Source organism: Oncorhynchus mykiss, chromosome 3, assembly GCF_057628025.1.
Source record: "Oncorhynchus mykiss isolate SJ-2025 chromosome 3, ASM5762802v1, whole genome shotgun sequence".
Classification (NCBI taxonomy): Eukaryota; Metazoa; Chordata; class Actinopteri; order Salmoniformes; family Salmonidae; genus Oncorhynchus; species Oncorhynchus mykiss.
In genome coordinates this window covers 77,627,374-77,646,730 of record NC_143024.1, presented here as the reverse complement: position 1 = coordinate 77,646,730, position 19,357 = coordinate 77,627,374, and the positions used below count along the sequence as shown (strand labels likewise).

The 19,357-nt window shown below is 43.5% G+C and overlaps 1 protein-coding gene across 1 annotated transcript in view; it reads right to left on the bottom strand.

Moving 5' to 3' along the window:
- Window positions 1–2,003: 2,003 nt before the first annotated feature.
- The window catches only part of LOC110520417 (ganglioside-induced differentiation-associated protein 2), a 36,905-nt gene continuing 19,551 nt past the window's right edge, over window positions 2,004–19,357 (bottom strand). Inside the window, exons 10-14 of the mRNA XM_021597727.3 lie at window positions 19,156–19,232; window positions 18,890–19,029; window positions 12,396–12,450; window positions 9,803–9,946; window positions 2,004–3,134 (exon numbers count right to left, since the gene is read on the bottom strand). Of these exons, the coding sequence (XP_021453402.2) occupies window positions 3,093–3,134; window positions 9,803–9,946; window positions 12,396–12,450; window positions 18,890–19,029; window positions 19,156–19,232 (458 nt within the window). The 3' untranslated portion in view covers window positions 2,004–3,092. The remainder of the gene's footprint in view (window positions 3,135–9,802; window positions 9,947–12,395; window positions 12,451–18,889; window positions 19,030–19,155; window positions 19,233–19,357) is intronic.

Genomic DNA, 19,357 nt, shown 5'->3' with positions numbered 1-19,357 from the left:
AAAATACCCATCCAAATGAATCAGTTTAAGCTAGACATATCTGCTGTTTTTCCAGTTGTTTTGCATGTCCACTGCATCTGCCTTTGTCAGCCTTTTGGCCCTGCGGTGGAAAGTGTCAGAGCTACAGCGCTGTTTGTCAGACAAGGAGACAGTCTTCTAAAACGTCAGTAACCAACTAGCTAAGGTGTTCTCTGTTTTACTCTACGACAAAGTTCTTCTGAAAGTAACCTGGTACTGCTTTAAAAGATAAGCTCACAGCCATACGTCATTTCTTTAAATACTGGTTGACTTGACCAATACGGTTGCCTAATTATTTAAGGAGATTGAATTAATTATGTAGGCATTTGCTGTGTTGCTCCCAGAGGCCAATTCCATGAGATTCCATTCAAAAAGGGTAGATTCTGTACTGGGTATTTCTCCTCTCTCTCTGGCTCTCTTTCTTTCTATAGCAGACAATCTTTGATGAATGGGTCGTTAAAGTAACATTAGTCAGTGTTTGTGTGTGTCTCCAACATGAAACAGTGCAAATATTTCAGAGGAGTAACTCTTGGCTGCGCTCATGGACAGAAATGTGCAATGGCGAGTCTTTGACTACATGCTTTACAATCAAGGCCAAGGTCACTTGTAGGTCCCATCCACTCTGTGTACTACATAATTGTGGTTTGATGGTGATCTGTTCAAAGGCTATTCTCCTGAGCGTGGATAACTAAGTAATTACTGATATGGACATTGTGTATATGGGGTCATTGTGAAGTCATGTTTGGTCTATTCAGTGGAGTCTGTATAAATCCAACATCAAAGATCGTAAGATGTAATGGACTCAGGCACATGGTGATCATTGACAATCCTGATTGCATCCACATAACAGCGCGTCCATTGGGTCTGAAGACCTTTACTCAGTGGTCATCAACAGCTACATAGAGAATGGAGTGGGCAGCACTCCAAAGGACGTGCTTCGGACCTTAGCCTTCTTCATCCTCCAGTATGGCAAAAATCAGTTCAACTGAAAGCCATAAACAGAACACACTTTCTGTAATCAGAAACTAAAAGAGCGTGTCTGTCTCTTAATCCCTGTTAGTGTAACACTGTAAATCCTGCTGCCTGACCTCTCGCTAACCCACTCCACTGTGGAGAGCAGAGCGAAAGATGGCCAGGTGTGTGTGTGTCGCTGTGTCCACCACACCATTGTAGCCAACTAATCCCTCGATCACAGAGGGAGGTCTGTGGATAATGGATTTACCGCCACTCTTCTCTCATCATCCCATCCATCCCTTCCTCTCTCCATCTTCGACTCCATCCAAAGCTATAATTTGGCTTTGATTAATAAATGGATAAAAAAAGATACATGATAAAGGAGGGATGTGGTGAAGGATGGATCGAGGGTTATGGAGAGGGCAGGTAGAAGGACAGGTGAAGGCGAGAGGACAGGTAGAAGGACAGGGTGAGAGGCGAGAGGACAGGTTTTAAATCAGTGAGACCACGTCACAGCTTCCTGGAAGAGACAGCTCTCTTCTGTGGAAGACAGAGGGTAAGAAAAAGTGATTCTGTGTGAAACACCTGCTGTTTATCCCGCCACTGCTTATATGTCACCGTCTCTCTCCATTTATCCCGTTCTTACAGGGTTGTGGGGCCCCAGCACAGAAGTTTTCCATAACACAGTTTGATAGAACTTATTTTTCAGCACATTTTTCAGCATGGACTTGAATAACTGTTAGTCATATATTGAAGTATAGTATGTTCATACATGTTCTCAAACTGAATTACTAGACCCAACAATCCTACACTGAACACAAATCTTGACAAAGTATTTTTAATGTTCCTTGTTGCGATTAATGAGAAGTTATTGTGCTGACAGGTTAGGGTGAGACAAGGGGGGCATAACTGACCCTTGGCTTTATATCAGAAGGAACTGGCTCAACAACAGTTCAATCAAAGTGCACAAAAACAATGTATGGGTGTATTTCCCAAAGCACACCCCCCCTCACAGAAAAACATGCAACAAGAACAGCAGAAATCACAATGTTTATTTTCACATCTTTACCTGAAAATTAAAAACTCTACATCTTGGCAAAGAATGTATTGAGACAGAATGTATCGAGACGCAGCTCAAATCTCAGATGACTACATCCTTTCTCTATGGGCCACTAAAACAAGATTAACTTCAGCTGATAGTCAACCATGAACTACTGTATAGCCTATACAATGTGTGGCTCTCAATACAGTCTTTTATTCACTAACATGTCTCAGGAAAGTGTGTGCGTTCAATGACAGAAGCGCAAAGCTGGTATACATTGAAATAATAGCACAATATAAACAGAGTAGATAACAAAGGAGAAATCAAGTTAACATACATATGAAGAATCTGACTGCATGGCTAACACAAAGTTGATTTGGTATTCAGAAAAAAGCAGTAGGTTTGAATGTAGTATAATTATGTTTACGGAATCATTGTGTTTCATGTGAGGCACATTCTAGTTTCCATAAACTTGATAAATGATTTCAACTGTGTGCGTTAAATAAGAAACAGAGTAGATGGAAAGGGATAGTGTGGACACTAGGTTCTGGGACACCTAAAAACAACTTCACAATCACAAGCTGCTTAATTGTGAACACAACCTTCCACCTACCATTTGGTGAAGTTGTGCAAAAATAAAACATTTGAAACATGAGTGATGTCTCTCCGCGTTCTCACACACACAGGCAGGATTTTAAGACAGGCCACCAGTGTGTCCTGGGATAGGTTGGCGAGTTCACACAGGCTCCGTCACAGAGAAACCCATTCGTCTGTCTGTCATCTGATTGTATCGCACTGCTAATAAAAAACAATCCTAGGTTCATTAGTATCCAGGCTTCTCAGAGAGTGTCATCGTCCATCATACTGTCCTTGTGAGGTCCCAGGCAGAGCAAAATCAACTCAAAAGTCCACCTAGGCCCACTGAGGTCCTGGGTGGCTTATAATCTGGTAAAGGAGCTAAACCACAGAGTTCCTGCTGGTCAGAACCAGGAAGTGGAGCCAGTTATGTGACTGTAGATGAAGTGAGTCTAAAATAGTCCTTGGCCTTTGATCTCAGTCAGAGTTCTGATTGGTCCATTCATAGGCTGGAGGAGTGGGCGGGGCGGTAAGCCCCATTCACCTAAAATACACAGGGACAACACATACAGAACAGGGTATTGTCATTATGAGGTTAGACGTTTTTCTATCAGGTTACACACAGCACTGTGTGTGTGCAGTAGTCAGCCGAAAGCATTTTGACTGCAAAATCCAAAGATGTTACCAAAAAAGGCAATGAAAGCATAAGGAAAGATATTAAAGAGCCATAGTATAATTATCTCATCCACTTGCAGGCCTGGTTTGCCTCTGATTTAGTTAGATAACTGCAGTGACAAATGGAGTTTTGAGTAGAACACAAACCTGAAAAAATATACAACTGGCACATTCCAACTAAATGTCTCTGGATAGGAATGACTACGGAGTAAACAACCATTCCAGTGGCGGTTGGTGCCGTTCAACATTAGGGAGGATTAGTTTTTTTATGAGCATGGCCTTTTTTCTATTACAGCATATTGGATAACTGTCATTCATTTTTATTTTACCTTTATTTAACTAGGCAAGTCAGTTAAGAACAAATTCTTATTTTCAATGACGGCCTAGGAACAGTGGGTTTAATGCCTGTTCAGGGGCAGAACGACAGATTTGTACCTTGTCAGCTCGGGGGTTTGAACTTGCAACCTTCCGGTTACTAGTCCAACGCTCTAACCACTAGGCTACCCTACCGCCTTGCACACTCTTGCCTGCATCTATATGATCTGGTGTGTAATCATTAGTCCAAACAAAACAATAGTTTTTTGGGACAAATTCAGGTAGGTCCCTCCTCGTTTCATTTGCTTCCATTTAAGAAACATTTTCCAACAGAATCAGCGGAATGAATAAACCCCTGATCACCCACTGTTCACTTTCATAGCAGCCACATACAGCATTCATCACTCTGCTCATTGTATAATTCCATCTCGCATCTATGCACTCTCCTCCTCTCATCGCTTGTGGACTTCAGTACACAACAGAACAGCTGTCTGTAACCAGGCACAAAAACCTCTCCAAGCAAAACCTTCATACCATAAATGTTAATCGCTACACAGCCTACATCGTTGTCACCATATTATCATTAAAGTCAACAAACTGGAATTAACACATTAGTAAACCCACTATCCAATACATGTGTACAAATCACACAGTACAGTGTACAGCAAGCAGTTACACAGTCGGGCCCCGGTGGCAATAAATAAATAAAACTGAAAGCGAACCTTGACTTGGAAGAGTTGCGGTGTTGGATAGCCTTAGCCAGCTAGCTACCATAAAAAACATTCCTCTCTGAGTCAGGTTGTTGAGTAGGCTAAATTAGCTACATTAGCTAAGTATGTGAAATGTAAACTAAGAAGACAAAAATAAACAAAATATTGCTAGCTCTCCCTCTGTTGCTTCGCCTGAATTGTTAAACTGTTCAACTATTGTCTTTCTCCCTCAGTCAACTACTCACCACACTTTATGCACTGCAGTGCTAGCTAGCTGTAAATTTTGCTTTCAGTACTAGATTCATTCTCTGATCTTTTGATTGGATGGACATGACGTTAGTTCATACTGCAAGAGCTCTGATATGTTGGAAGAAAAATAGCAATCCTCCGGCTACACCATGAGGGTGCTGTTTAGGCTACTGTAAACCTTTTCAAAACAGTGTGTTTTAATCAGTTATTTGGTAATGTGAATATACACCGAGAATAACCCCCACACCCCTCCCTTGCCCTCAGAACACCCACAATTTGTCAGGGCATGGACTCCACTAGGTGTCGAAAGCATTCCACAGGGATGCTGGCCCATGTTGACTCCAATACTTCCCACAGTTGTGTCAAGTTGGCTGGGTGTCCTTTGGATAGTGGACCATTCTTGATACACACAGGAAACTGTTGTGCGTGAAAAACCCAGCAGCGCTACAATTCTGACACCTCTGTCTCGTCCCGACACATTCATTAGTATGGGACAGCTGGAGATCGAATTTCAATGTTGAAACAATGTTGCAAATGTCAGAGACAAAAAGTTAATACAAATCTCCGCTATTGAAAACTAAAGGTTAGTCTAAAAGAAATGTTAGATAACATCTAGATGCTTTTTATAAATTGGCTGGCTGGTTTGATGAGACAGCGCAGTCAGATGGGAAAGAGTAAATGGCCATTTTAATATCAAAGATTTAACCGGTGGCAACTTGTGGAATAGACACTGGCTGGAATGGGGTTTTAACCAAATCAGCATTCAGGATTAGATCCACCCATTGTATAATTCCCTATAACGCACAATATATTTGCGTGGTAGAATCCAATTGCTATAGTTCATTCTTACATGTTCTACATTGTAGCTGCTTTTGAAAGCAAAAGTCTAATTGAAAATATTTTTGGCATTGTTGAATTCCATTTTCACAATGGCAAGCTAGGACTGATGGTTTGGTTAGCTAAACTAGTTGGTCTGTTTGTTTACCACTACTGTAGCCATCTAGTAAACTTGCTAGATACTACAGTGGATGCTGAACACATTTCTAGTGGCAAATGTGTTAAATTATAGCCATGGTATAAAAGGGATAATCAACTCGGGGCTCTATGCATTCTCTGGAAAATAATGCTACTCTAGCATGTCTTGGAACACACCTTCCACGTCATTCATTGTTTTCCATAGAACGCATATCCCCTGGTTGACTATCCCTTACATAGCTTTCACCTGGATTCACTTAGTCAGTCTGTTATGGAAAGACCAGGTGTTCTTTATGTTTTGTATAAATCAGTATAGTTTTACCTAAAAAGGATAACTTTAATGTTTCACTATTTTTAGGTCCTCCCCTTCCTCTGAGGAGCCTGCACTGATATAAAGTCATTTAATGGCAGTGTTTTTCTGGTACATTATTGTAACGGTAGACATCTCACTGTTCCTGTTTTTCTCCCTTAGAAAGTGGTAAACAGGCTGGTGCACAATAATAATAATAATAATAATAATACTCTGTCCACAGCCTTGTGGCTAAATCCAAATAGGACCAACGCTTGGATCACTTGAAGGGATAATGCCAGCTGCTCTGCAGTTGAACGCAGATACTGATGCACTCATAGGCCAGGTTAGTGAGTGGACAACATTTCAGGTAGTCAAGGTCAGGGTGTTGAGACTGAGGTAGTTACCATAGTTAGCATTAAGAGCCAGAAGAAGTGCAACATCAACTCAACTAATACAGTCAGATAGATCCATAATGGAGCCTCCACTTCAAAGACATTTCCTACCAAATACACTGCTCAAAAACAAAAAGGGAACACTAAAATAACACATCCTAGATCTGAATGAATGAACTTTTCGTATTAAATACTTTTTTCTTTACATAGTTGAATGTGCTGACAACAAAATCACACAAAAATTATCAATGGAAATCAAATCTATCAACCCATGGAGGTCTGGATTTGGAGTCACACTCAAAATTAAAGTGGAAAACCACACTACAGGCTGATCCAACTTTGATGTAATGTCCTTAAAACAAGTCAAAATGAGGCTCAGTAGTGTGTGTGTGGCCTCCACGTGCCTGTATGACCTCCCTACAACGCCTGGGAATGCTCCTGATGAGGTGGCGGATGGTCTCCTGAGGGATCTCCTCCCAGACCTGGACTAAAGCATCCGCCAACTCCTGGACAGTTTGTGGTGCAACATGGCGTTGGTGGATGGAGCGAGACATGATGTTCCAGATGTGCTCAATTGGATTCAGGTCTGGGGAACGGGCGGGCCAGTCCATAGCATCAATGCCTTCCTCTTGCAGGAACTGCTGACACACTCCAGCCACATGAGGTCTAGCATGGTCTTGCATTAGGAGGAACCCAGTGCCAACCGCACCAGCATATGGTCTCACAAGGGGTTTTAGGACCTCACACCATGACTGACCCACCGCCAAACCGGTCATGCTGGAGGATGTTGCAGGCAGCAGAACGTTCTCCACGGCATCTCCAGACTCTGTCACATGTGCTCAGTGTGAACCTGCTTTCATCTGTGAAGAGCACAGGGCGCCAGTGGCGAATTTGCCAATCTTGGTGTTCTCTGGCAAATGCCAAACGTCCTGCACGGTGTTGGGCTGTAAGCACAACCCCACCTGTGGACGTCGGGCCCTCATACCACCCTCATGGAGTCTGTTTCTGACCGTTTGAGCAGACACATGCACATTTGTGGCCTGCTGGAGGTCATTTTGCAGGGCTCTGGCAGTGCTCCTCCTGCTCCTCCTTGCACAAAGGCAGAGGTAGCGGTCCTGCTGCTGGGTTGTTGCCCTCCTACGGCCTCCTCCACGTCTCCCGATGTACTGGCCTGTCTCCTGGTAGCACCTCCATGCTCTGGACACTACGCTGACAGACACAGCAAACCTTCTTGCCACAGCTCGCATTGATGTGCCATCCTGGATGAGCTGCACTACCTGAGCCACTTGTGTGGGTTGTAGACTCCGTCTCATGCTACCACTAGAGTGAAAGCACCGCCAGCATTCAAAAATGACCAAAACATCAGCCAGGAAGCATAGGAACTGAGAAGTGGTCTGTGGTCACCACCTGCAGAACCACTCCTTTATTGGGGTGTCTTGCTAATTGCCTAGAATTTCCACCTGTTGTCTATTCCGTTTGCACAACAGCATGTGACATTCATTGTAAATCAGTGTTGCTTCCTAAGTGGACAGTTTGATTTCACAGAAGTGTGATTGACTTGGAGTTACATTGTGTTGTTTAAGTGTTCCCTTTATTTTTTTGAGCAGTGTATAAGCCAACACAGACCCAGGCAAAACAAGGACAATCGAACCCAACCGACCCAGGCAAAACAAGGACAATCGAACCCAACCGACCCAGGCAAAACAAGGACAATCGAACCCAACCGACCCAGGCAAAACAAGGACAAGAGAAAGACCAGCATAATCAAGCACTCTAGCTTACACATTAAACAACCAAAAAATACAAAAGAAAAGGAATGATTGCATCGTTTCCCCTCTCTCTGGCTTATGTCAACACAAGATCAAATAAGAGCCATTGTGTTACTCTCATTCCTTTTCAGTTCTGCTTTCCATCTGATTAAGGTTGATAACTCTGGATGACAAATTGAGTAGAACACACAGACCTGTGTAAATATACTAACAGGAATGTCAAGTGTTTACATCTATCTTATATGGATACATATTATTGTGTCTCAATAAAACACCTGGAAAACAATGGGTACAACAATATCCACGTAGCGAGAAAGACAAAATAAACAAGCTACTTAGTGTCATTGTAAGGGCTTCATTTTAAACACAGTACAATATATTATCGAAGGGCATGCAGTTTACAGGCTATTGTAAAAACAGCCCAGATGATAGCATACATATTACTCAGGTCAAGGATATAGAACACAGTGGAATGCCCCTAAGCAACATAAACTACTACAACATCACAGTCCTGACAATGTGCTTTTTAGGGGAACCCACTTTATGCATTAAAACTTTGGCATTAGATAAGGTATGAGAGAGGTCCTCCTCATAGAGTCATGACCTTTCGGTCATTTGTCATAGTGCTGTACTTCATTGTCTCACTGTTGGTTGCTCTACCTCTCACTCCTGCAGTAGAATTAACCAACTGTAGTGTTCCCCATGGTAATTCCCAAAGAGCCGTGTTTCCCACCTCATGTTTCTTCAGGGACTATTTTTAGTGATCAGGCCCAAAGTAACTTCCTATCGCTTATCAACCACACTCACTGCTTTTTTAAGAAACTAAAACCTACATTGAGAAACCATTTAATGACATTTTTGTGATTCTGTGACCAGTAACCTTGGAATAACCCAGGATAAATAATTAAATTAACATTCAACTAAATAACAATTCCCGTTGAATTTCCAGTGATGGATCACTCCCATTACAACAAATTGACCAAACTGCCATCACCATGTAGTTCTTTACAGGTCTTGGTTTTACTCAAAAATATTTGCAAAACGGTTTGCTGTTTCTTTTTGCAGACAATTGGGTCTTTTAAACCTGACAAAAATAGTCTGAAGAAGATAAGTTACATTTTAAATCGTAACACACAAGTGCAGCACTTAGGATCTGATACAACGTGGGAATATACAGTGCATTCGGAAGGTATTCAGACCCATTCACTTATTAAACATTTTGTTACCTTACAGTCTTGGTGGTTCCAAACATTTTCCATTTAAGAATGATGGCAGCCACTGTGTTCTTGGGGACCTTCAAAGCTGCAGAAATGTTTTGGTACCCTTCCCCGGATCTGTGCCAATGGACAATTCCGTCGACCTCATGGCTTGGTTTTTGCTCTGACATGCACTATCAACTGTGGGACCTTATATAGACAGGTGTGAGCCTTTCCAAATCATGTCCAATCAATTGAACTTACCACAAGTGGACTCCAATTAAGTTGTAGAAACAAGTTGAGTCTCATAATGGAGTGTCTGAATACTTATATAAATAAGTCGTGTTTTAAAAGACTTCTAAAAACCTAATTTCGCTTTGTCATTATGGGGTATTGTGTGTAGATTGATGAGGCCCAAAATGTTATTAATTAATTTTAGAATAAGGCTGTAACGTAACAAAATGTGGAAAAAGTGAAGTAGTCTGAATACTTTCCCGAATGCATCGTACCCACAATTCTGAATGCTTCCAAGTGTGTGTGTGTGTGTGTGTGTGAGAGAGTGAGTGCGTGGAGCCCTGCAGATGTAAGTCAATAAGGCTAGTAAAGTAGACAGACAGAGTGGTGTTTGTAGGCCCTCACCCGTGCGTCGTACTCCAGGATGAAGGGGGGGATGTCTATCTGTTCAGGCAGAATACAGGTGAAGAGCTGCTGGAGGGTCTCTACATGATGGACTTTCTCTTTCATCCCTGACACAGTGAATCTTGTGAAGAACCAGGTGGACACCTGACACACAGAGAAATTAACATGATAAGATTCGGGAAACACTGGTAATACTGGAAATAGCAACAACAATGTGTGTGTGTGGTCTTTGTTAGTCCTGTGTCCGGATTGGGAAACCTGCCCTAAAGGCTCAATTGTAATACTGGTTTGTTTACCAAGCATGGATGCGTTTTGGCTGAAACATTCCTGTGGTAGTTTATTGAAACTAATTTACATCTCCCTAAAATCCACTTATTAGGTTTGATTGAATATCGCCAATAAACTTCCACTCTGCTCTTTGGTAGCTCTGCTTCCCATTACAAATCATTTAAACCCATTTACCACAAAACCTAGCCCCATCAGTTATACACACAACTCCTCTAAGATCATGGATCCTTAAAATGCACCAGTTATAATATTGCTACACTGTGAGCCTTGTCCCACCTAAAGGGCTGTGGGCACCCGTGTGTGTGGAGTCCTGCAGTTCTAGGTCAGAATAGGTTGTGAACTAGACAGAGCTTGAAAAACACAGTGGTGTCAAAGCAGCCAAAGAGATTGTTGCATTGTATATACACGGAATACATATACTGTTTGTACAAGGTATTTGTACAGTATATACTGGGGTTGGGGTCAATTTCATTTAAATTCCAGTCAATTCAGAAAGTAAACCAAATTATTTAAAGTGATTGAAAAGAATTGGAATTTCAGTGTCTGTCCTGAATTGAATTGAAATGAAATTGACCCCAACCCTAGTATATGTACATATCCCAACAATGCCTTGTAGACACTGTAGTATACAGTGCATTCAGAAAGTATTCAAACCCCTTGACATTTTGCTACATTACAGCCTTATTCTAAAATAGATTTTTAAAATAAATACATCTACACACAATAACTCATAATGACAAAAGCGAAAACTGGTTTAGAAATCTTGGCAAATGTATTAAAAATGAAAAACATAAATACCTTATTTACATAAGTATTCAGACCCTTTGCTATGAGACTCGAAACTGAGCTCAGGTGCGTCCTGTTTCCATTGATCATCTTTGAGATGTTTCTAGAAGTTGACTGGAATCTACCTGTAACTTCAAATGATTGGACATGATTTGAAAAGGCACCCACCTGTCTATATAAGGTTCCACAGTTGACAGCGCATGTCAGAGCAAAAACTAAGCCATGAGGTTGAAGGAATTGTCTGTAGAGCTCTGAGACAGGATTGTGTCGAGGCACAGATCTGGGGAAGAGTACCAAAACATTTCTGCAGCATTGAAGGTCCCCAAGAACACCGTGGCTTCCCTCATTCTTAAATGGAAGAAGTTTGGAACCACCAAGACTCTTCCAAGAGCTGGCCGCCCGGCCAAACTGAGAAATTGGAGGAGAAGGGCCTTGGTCAGGGAGGTGACCACGAACTCGATGGTCACTCTGACAGAGTTCCAGAGCTCCTCTGTGAAGATGGAAGAACCTTCCAGAAGGACAACCATCTCTGCAGCACTCCACCAATCAGGCCTTTATGGTAGAGTGGCCAGACAGAAGCCACTCCTCAGTAAGGCACATGACAGCCCACTTGGACTTTGCCAAAAGGCACCTAAAGACTCTCAGACAATGAGAAGCAAGATTCTCTGGTCTGATGAAACATAGATTGAACTCTTTGGCCTCAATGCCAAGCGTCACATCTGGAAGAAACCTGGGACCATCCCTACGATGAAGCACAGCGATGGCAGCATCATGCTGTGGGGATGTTTTCAGCAGCAGGGATTGGGAGACTAGTCAGTGTCGAGGGATAGATGAAAAAAGCAAAGTACAGAGAGATCCATGATGAAAACCTGCTCCAGAGTGCTCAGGACCTCAGACTGGGGCAAAGGTTCACCTCCCAACAGGACAACAACCCTAAGCACACAGCCAAGACAACGCAGGAGTTACTTCGGGACAAGTCTCTGAATGTCCTTGAGTGGCCCAGCCAAAGCCCGGACTTGAACCAGATCGAACATCTCTGGAGACCTGAAAATAACTGTGCAGTGACTCACCCCATCAAACCTGGCAGAGCTTGAGAGGATCAGCAGAGAAGAATGGGAGAAACTCCCCAAATACAGGTGTGCCAAGCTTGTAGCGTCACACCCAAAAAGACTTGAGGCTGTAATCACTGCCAACGGTGCTTCAACAAATTACTGAATATAGAGTCTGAATACTTAAGCAAATGTGATTTCAGTTAGACTTGTTATACATTAGCAAAAATGTCTAAAAACCTATTTTACTTTGTCATTATGGGGCATTGTGTGTAGATTGATGAGGGAAAAATGATTTAATATATTTTAGAATAAGGCTGTAACGTAACAAAATGTGGAAAAAGTCAAGGGGTCTGAATACTTTCCGAATGCACTGTAAATAATTTTACAGCAATGCTTTTTACACACAGTAGTATAAATACATAGAACAGAGTTTGGGGAAGCAGAAAAAGAGAGGTACTGTACTTTACCTTGGAGCGAAACGAGGGGTGTACAAAGTAGAAAGCCCTCAAGTTCTTCTTAAACCTAGAATATAAAAAAAGCAAAAAACATCAACATCAAATCAAATTTAATTTATTTATTATTTCTATTTTTCATATACACATGGTTAGCAGATGTTAATGCGAGTGTAGCAAAATGCTTGTGCGTCTAGTTCCGACAGTGAAATAATAGTAAAGGGATGGAGTAAGTAAAGGGATGGAGTAAGAATATGAACATATAAATATATATATTTAAATATATAATATATATAAATATATGAATGAGCGACGACCGATGGGCATAGGCAAGATGCAATAGAATACAGTATATACATATGAGATTAATAATGTTTACATATCTTGCATTACTCAAGTGGCATTATTAAAGTGACTCGTGATCCATTCAATAGTGGCCAATAGTGGCCAATAGTGGCCAATGATTTCAAGTTTGTATATAGGCAGCAGCCCCTCTGTGTTAGTGATGGCTGTTTAACAGTCTGATGGTCTTGAGACAGAAGCTGTTTTTCCAGTCTCTCGGTCCCAGCTTTGATGCACATGTACTGACCTCTAATTCTGGATGGTAGCGTGGTGAACAGGCAGTGGCTCGGGTGGTTGTTGTCCTCGATCTTTTTGGCCTTCCTGTGACATTGACTGCTGTAGGTGTCCTGGAGGGCAGGTAGTTTGCCCACGGTGATGCGTTGTACAGACCTCACTACCCTCTGGAGAGCCTTACGGTTGTGGGCGGGGTAGTTGCCGTACCAGGCGGTGATACAGCCCGACAGGATGCTCTCGATTGTGGTTCTGTAAAAGTTTGAGTGTTTTCGGTGACAAGCCAAATTTCTTTAGCCTCCTGAGATTGAAGAGGCGCTGTTGCGCCTTCTTCACCACACTGTCTGTGTGGGTGGACCACTTCAGTTTGTCAGTGATGTGTCGGCGAGGATCTTAAAACTTTCCACCTTCTCCACTACTGTCCCGTCGATGTGGACAGGGGAGTGCTCCCTCTGCTGTTTCCTGAAGTACACGATCATCTCCTTTGTTTTGTTGACATTGAGGAGCGAGAGGTTGTTTTCCTGACACCACACTCCGAGTGCCCTCACCTCCTCCCCGTAGGCCGTCTCGTCGTCGTTGTTGGTAATCAAGCCCACTACTGTTGTGTCACCTGCAAACTTGATGATTGAGTTGGAGGTGTGCATGACCATGCAGTCATGGGTGAACAGGGAGTACAGGAGGGGGCTGAACATGCACCCTTGTGGGGCCCCAGTGTTGAGGATCAGCGAAGTGGAGGTGATGTTTCCGACCTTCACCACCTGGGGGCCACCAGTCAGAAAGTTCAGGACCCAATTGCACAGGGCGGGGTTGAGACCCAGGGCCTCAAGCTTAACGAGCTTGGAGGGTACTATGGTGTTGAATGCTGACCTGTAGTCGATGAACATCAGGTGGCAGGTAAGGTGGAGGTGATATGATCCTTGATTAGTCTCTCAAAGCACTTCATGGTGACAGAAGTGAGTGCTGTTGTGTCACCTGCAAACTTAGTAATTTAGTTCAGTTAGCAATGCCTTCTTGGGTACAGGAACAATGGTGGCCATCTTGAAGCATGTGGGGACAGCAGACTGGGATAGGGAGAGATTGAATTTGTCCGTAAACACACCAGCCAGCTGGTCTGCGCATGCTCGGAGGACGCAGCTAGGAATGCCGTCTGGGCCGGCAGCCTTGCGAGGGTTAACACGTCTTACTTACGTCGGCCACGGAGAAGGAGAGGGGTGGCCCGCAGTTCTTGCTAGCAGGCCGCGTTGGCGGCACTGTATTATCCTCAAAGCGGGCAAAGAAGGTGTTTAGTTTGACTGGAAGCAAGACGTCGGTGTCCGTAACATGGCTGGGTTTCTTTTTGTAGTCCTTCACTGCTATGCCATTGCTCCAAGATGGCATAGCAGTTCAGACGTCTTTTGTCCTCGTCTTGTCCCGTATATATTTACAACTTTCTACGCATACCTTTTTATGAATATTTTTTATTTTCCATAAACTCATCTTCAAAACACTCTCCTGCAACCCGCCTCACCAATTTATATTTAAAAAAAAAAGAAAGTACTATTTACCTCAAATCTGTAATCCTCCATAGAAGCTAACCAGAAGCTAATCCAGAAGCTAGCCAGAAGCTAGCCTGGAGCTAATCAACAGCTTCTTTACTGGCTAATCGTTAGTATTCAGCTAACCACGGTTTGTGGTCATCAGCTATCCTTTAGCTCGAAAATCTATTGCCAGTTTTGTACGGCGCGGCTCGGAACGGAACATACCTGACCTATTTTTCTCTCCATGTCCCCGGATTTCAACCGCTAACTATGGACATTTATACCTGGATCTCGCAGCTAGCTAGCTGCTATCCGTGTGACTATCGGCTTTCGTCGATTCCGGAGCAAACATCAATTGTTCCGGAGCTAGCCAGCTGAAGAGTTCCATCAGTCACTCCTGGGCTACAATCACCTATCCGGACCCGTTTTACTGCCAACACGGAGCCCCACCGGGCCTTCACAACTGGACTACCGACGTTATCTACCCGAGGGAGTTATCCGTCTGGCTCCTCCATCGCGGCGTTACCTGAATGCCCATCTGCGGTCCGCTAACCGTTAGCGGTCTTATCGGCTGCTATCTGAATAGACCTATCGGACAATTTATTTATTTTATTTTTTCTTGGGCCTCTATAACTATATCTATTGTTTTTTTTTTTTGCGAATTGGATTAATCCCCTCTACCACACGGAACCCCACTAATCCTACCGACGGAAACGCACGAGGTGGCTAATAACAGACCTCCATCCTATGCTAGCTTGCTACCGATGGTCCGGCTAGCTGTCCAAATCGCCGTGACCCCAACCAACCTCACTACTCACTGGAACCTTTTGATCACTCGACTAAGCATGCCTCTCCTGAATGTCAATATGCCTTGTCCATTCCTGTTCTGGTTAGTGTTTATTCGCTTATTTCACTGTAGAGCCTCTAGTCCTGCTCACTATACCTTATCCAACCTATTCGTTCCACCACCCCCACATGCGATGACATCCTGGTTTCAATGATGTTTCTAGAGACAATATCTCTCTCATCATCACTCAATACTTAGGTTTACCTCCACTGTATTCACATCCTACAATACCTTTGTCTGTACATTATACCTTGAAGCTATTTTATCGCCCCCAGAAACCTCCTTTTACTCTCTGTTCCAGACGACCAATTCTTATTGCTTTTAGCCGTACCCTTATCCTACTCATCCTCTGTTCCTCTGGCGATGTAGAGGTGAATCCAGGCCCTGCAGTGCCTAGCTCCACTCCTATTCCCCAGGCGCTCTCTTTTGACGACTTCTGTAACCGTAATAGCCTTGGTTTCATGCATGTTAACATTAGAAGCCTCTTCCCTAAGTTTGTTTTATTCACAGCTTTAGCACACTCTGCCAACCCGGATGTTCTAGTTGTGTCTGAATCCTGGCTTAGGAAGACCACCAAAAATTCAGAAATTTTCATCCCAAACTACAACATTTTCAGACAAGATAGAACTTGTGAATATAGACTTGTTTATACTGTATTATTGACTGTATGTTTTTTTTACTCCATGTGTAACTCTGTGTCGTTGTACGTGTCGAACTGCTTTGCTTTATCTTGGCCAGGTCGCAATTGTAAATGAGAACTTGTTCCCAACTTGCGCTTCCTTATAAACTCACTCACCGAATCAGCGTATAAATTGATCCAAGAGCACAGAAACACATACACACAACCCTCTACCCTTTCCCACACCATGGACTACCGATGTACTTGCAATATCAATACACTAAACCTGCCTATGTAAAGTACCATGTAATTACATTGTTTTAGTCCCATTTCATATAATAATGTGGAACAGACCCATCTTTTGGAAGTACACAGTGTTCACAGTAACCACCCACAGCCAGTACGGGCTTATAGGGCACTTGAGAAACCCGCACCAAGCAAATAACCATTTAACCAGTTTCCTCAGTGTTCTGAGAGATCTAGAAGACACCACAGGAAGGTAGACTATGGCCTTGTTTGACCCATCTGTCCCCATAGTGGAACAGCCTCTCACTCCCTCATCCCCCTGCCAGACAGGTTCCTGAGGTTCTCTTCTTGGGTCTAGGCCTAGGAAAAGAATAGTCATTTCCAAAACAGATCTCTGCTAAGTCCAAAAGCCAACTCTAAAGAGTTCCTATTGTAGTCAGTCCTTTTTATTGGTCTAGACCAGGGTCTAGACCCCCCCCCCCCCCCCCCCCCTGGGTGCACATTTCATTTTTTGCCCTAACACTACACAGCTGATTCAAATGACCAACTCATCATCAAGCTTTGATTATTTCAATCAGCTGTGTAGTGATAGGACAAAACCAAAACTTGCACTCAGGGGGGGCCCCAGGACAAAGTTTGGGAAACCCTGGTCTAGAGCATTCTCTTACAGGGGCCGCAGGGATTCTCTCATGGGGCCGCAGGGATTCTCTCATGGGGATCACAAGGTTTCTCTCATGGGGATCACAAGGTTTCTCTCATGGGGATCACAAAGTTTCTCTCATGGGAATCACAAGGTTTCTCTCATGGGAATCACAAGGTTTCTCTCATGGGAATCACAAGGTTTCTCTCATGGGGATCACAAGGTTTCTCTCATGGGGATCACAGCTTGCACATCACAATGCTTTGGGAAAAGAAGTCAGTGGTGCCAAGAGCTAACAAACATGTTATTATTGGTGTAAACATTCCTAGGAGGGGTGCGTCACTTGAGTGGGTTGAGTCACTGATGTGATCTTCCTGTCTGGGTTGGCACCCCCAATTGGGTTGTGCCGTGGCGGAGATCTTTGTGGGCTATACTCGGCCTTGTCTCAGGATGGTAAGTTGGTGGTTGAAGATATCCCTCTAGTGGTGTGGGGGCTGTGCTTTGGCAAAGTAGGTGGGGTTATATCCTTCCTGTTTGGCCCTGTCGGGGGTGTCATCGGATGGGGCCACAGTGTCTCCTGACCTCTCCTGTCTAAGCCTCCAGTATTTATGCTGCAGTAGTTTATGGGCTAGGGTCAGTTTGTTATATCTGGAGTACTTCTCCTGTCCTATCCGGTGTCCTATGTGAATTTAATTATGCTCTCTCTAATTCTCTCTTTCTTTCTCTCTCTCTGAGGACCTGAGCCCTAGGACCATGCCTCAGGACTATCTGACATGATGACTCCTTGCTGTCCCCAGTCCACCTGGCTGTGCTGCTGCTCCAGTTTCAACTCTTCTGCCTGTGATTATTATTATTATTATTATTATCTCCACCCGGCACAGCCAGAAGAGGACTGGCCACCCCTTATAGCCTGGTTCCTCTCTAGGTTTCTTCTTAGGTTTTGGCCTTTCCAGGGAGTTTTTCCTAGCCACCGTGCTTCTACACCTGCATTGCTTGCTGTTTGGGGTTTTAGGCTGGGTTTCTGTACAGCACTTTGCGATATCAGCTGATGTACGAAGGGCTATATAAATACATTTGATTTGATAAACTCGGTTGATCTACTAATAAGTGAGATGACTTTCCGTTAGATCATAGGAACACTAGATAAAACCCCCAACAGATTTTTCAATGACGACAAAAACTAGCTTCAAAGACTGGAATCTCCGTTGTCACAAAATAAGTTATGTGGTATGTCCAGAGGCTGACAGTCTATATCTCCCTCTAGATTTCTCAGAATGACTGGGTGAAACTGCCCACTGCTGAGGAGATACTGTGGGTGTGAGTGGTGCTGCCTTATCTACGGCTATAGGGTTGAGGGTGAGAAGCCATCTAGTATTCATTGGCAGTATGTGGTTTTCAGCTCCAGTCCAGTGCGATGGTGTGAGTAGACAAAGAAAAATGGTTTCATGGTTGACTCAAATAGAGGCACACAAGGTCAGGGTTGTATAGTGTTGACATTGGTACTGCTCAGTGTATGGTGCTTTTCTTAGTCTTGACACAGAGGAAGGGAAATTTATGCTGTTTTCTTCAATTGCACATAAAGTTCACTCATGGCTGATTGTTGTCTGCAACAGGCTGTTTGTTCAGTGAAGGTTGTAGGGCTGGCAGGAAATGCTAATGCTTTCGTAATGTTAGCGTCTCAGATTTTGGGCGCCTCACTGCCAACGCTTTCTGGGAACCTTCTCCGAGCTCCTTGGCAGTGTGAACAATAAACTTGGATGCTATACAAAAAGGTGATAAACCAGCACTGGTCAATGAAACGAAACTCCGGTCTTACTGGAGGATGAGCCAACTGTACTCTCTAAAGAACAAACTACAACTGACAGCTCATAGAGCCCATAACAATTTCATGGTAAAACCTCATTCATGGAAAGGACTTGCTGAAGACCAGTTTCATCTCACGCGTTCAGATTTGATTCGCACATCGTATCTGGTAACAAACAGTCTAATTGTCTATATAGCCTTCAGTTAATCTAGCTCTCTCTCGCCTCACTAAAATCAATAAAACGCATGGTGTACGTGTCTTACTTGGCATCTACAATCTCGTAGAGCTTCTTAAGGAATTCAGAGTCCAGATGGTTGTGTTCTCCGGTCAGAGTGTGGAAGTAAACCATTGCATACTCCTTCACTGTGATGTGGTCCATGACATGGATGAAGTACAGCAGGGCCTGCAGTGGAGACACACGTGGTGGAGCGGTCAAGGCTTTCACACAGAGCAACAACATTCATCTGTATTCTATTGCACCACTAAAACTGTAACGTTCATGATCTTGCCTGCGAATGAGGCCTGGTACCTTTTCCATGTCGATGAGGGTCACAGGAATATTTCTGCCAACAAGAACCATCACCGTCCTGCCACACATATCAACACCTGTGGGAACACACACACATGGACCAGTGGCCTGCCAGTGTTACTACACTGCCTCCTAGAGGATACATGGAACAATTACACTCAATGAAACAGGAGGGTGTTATGAGCCCCTCTTTATAAATTGC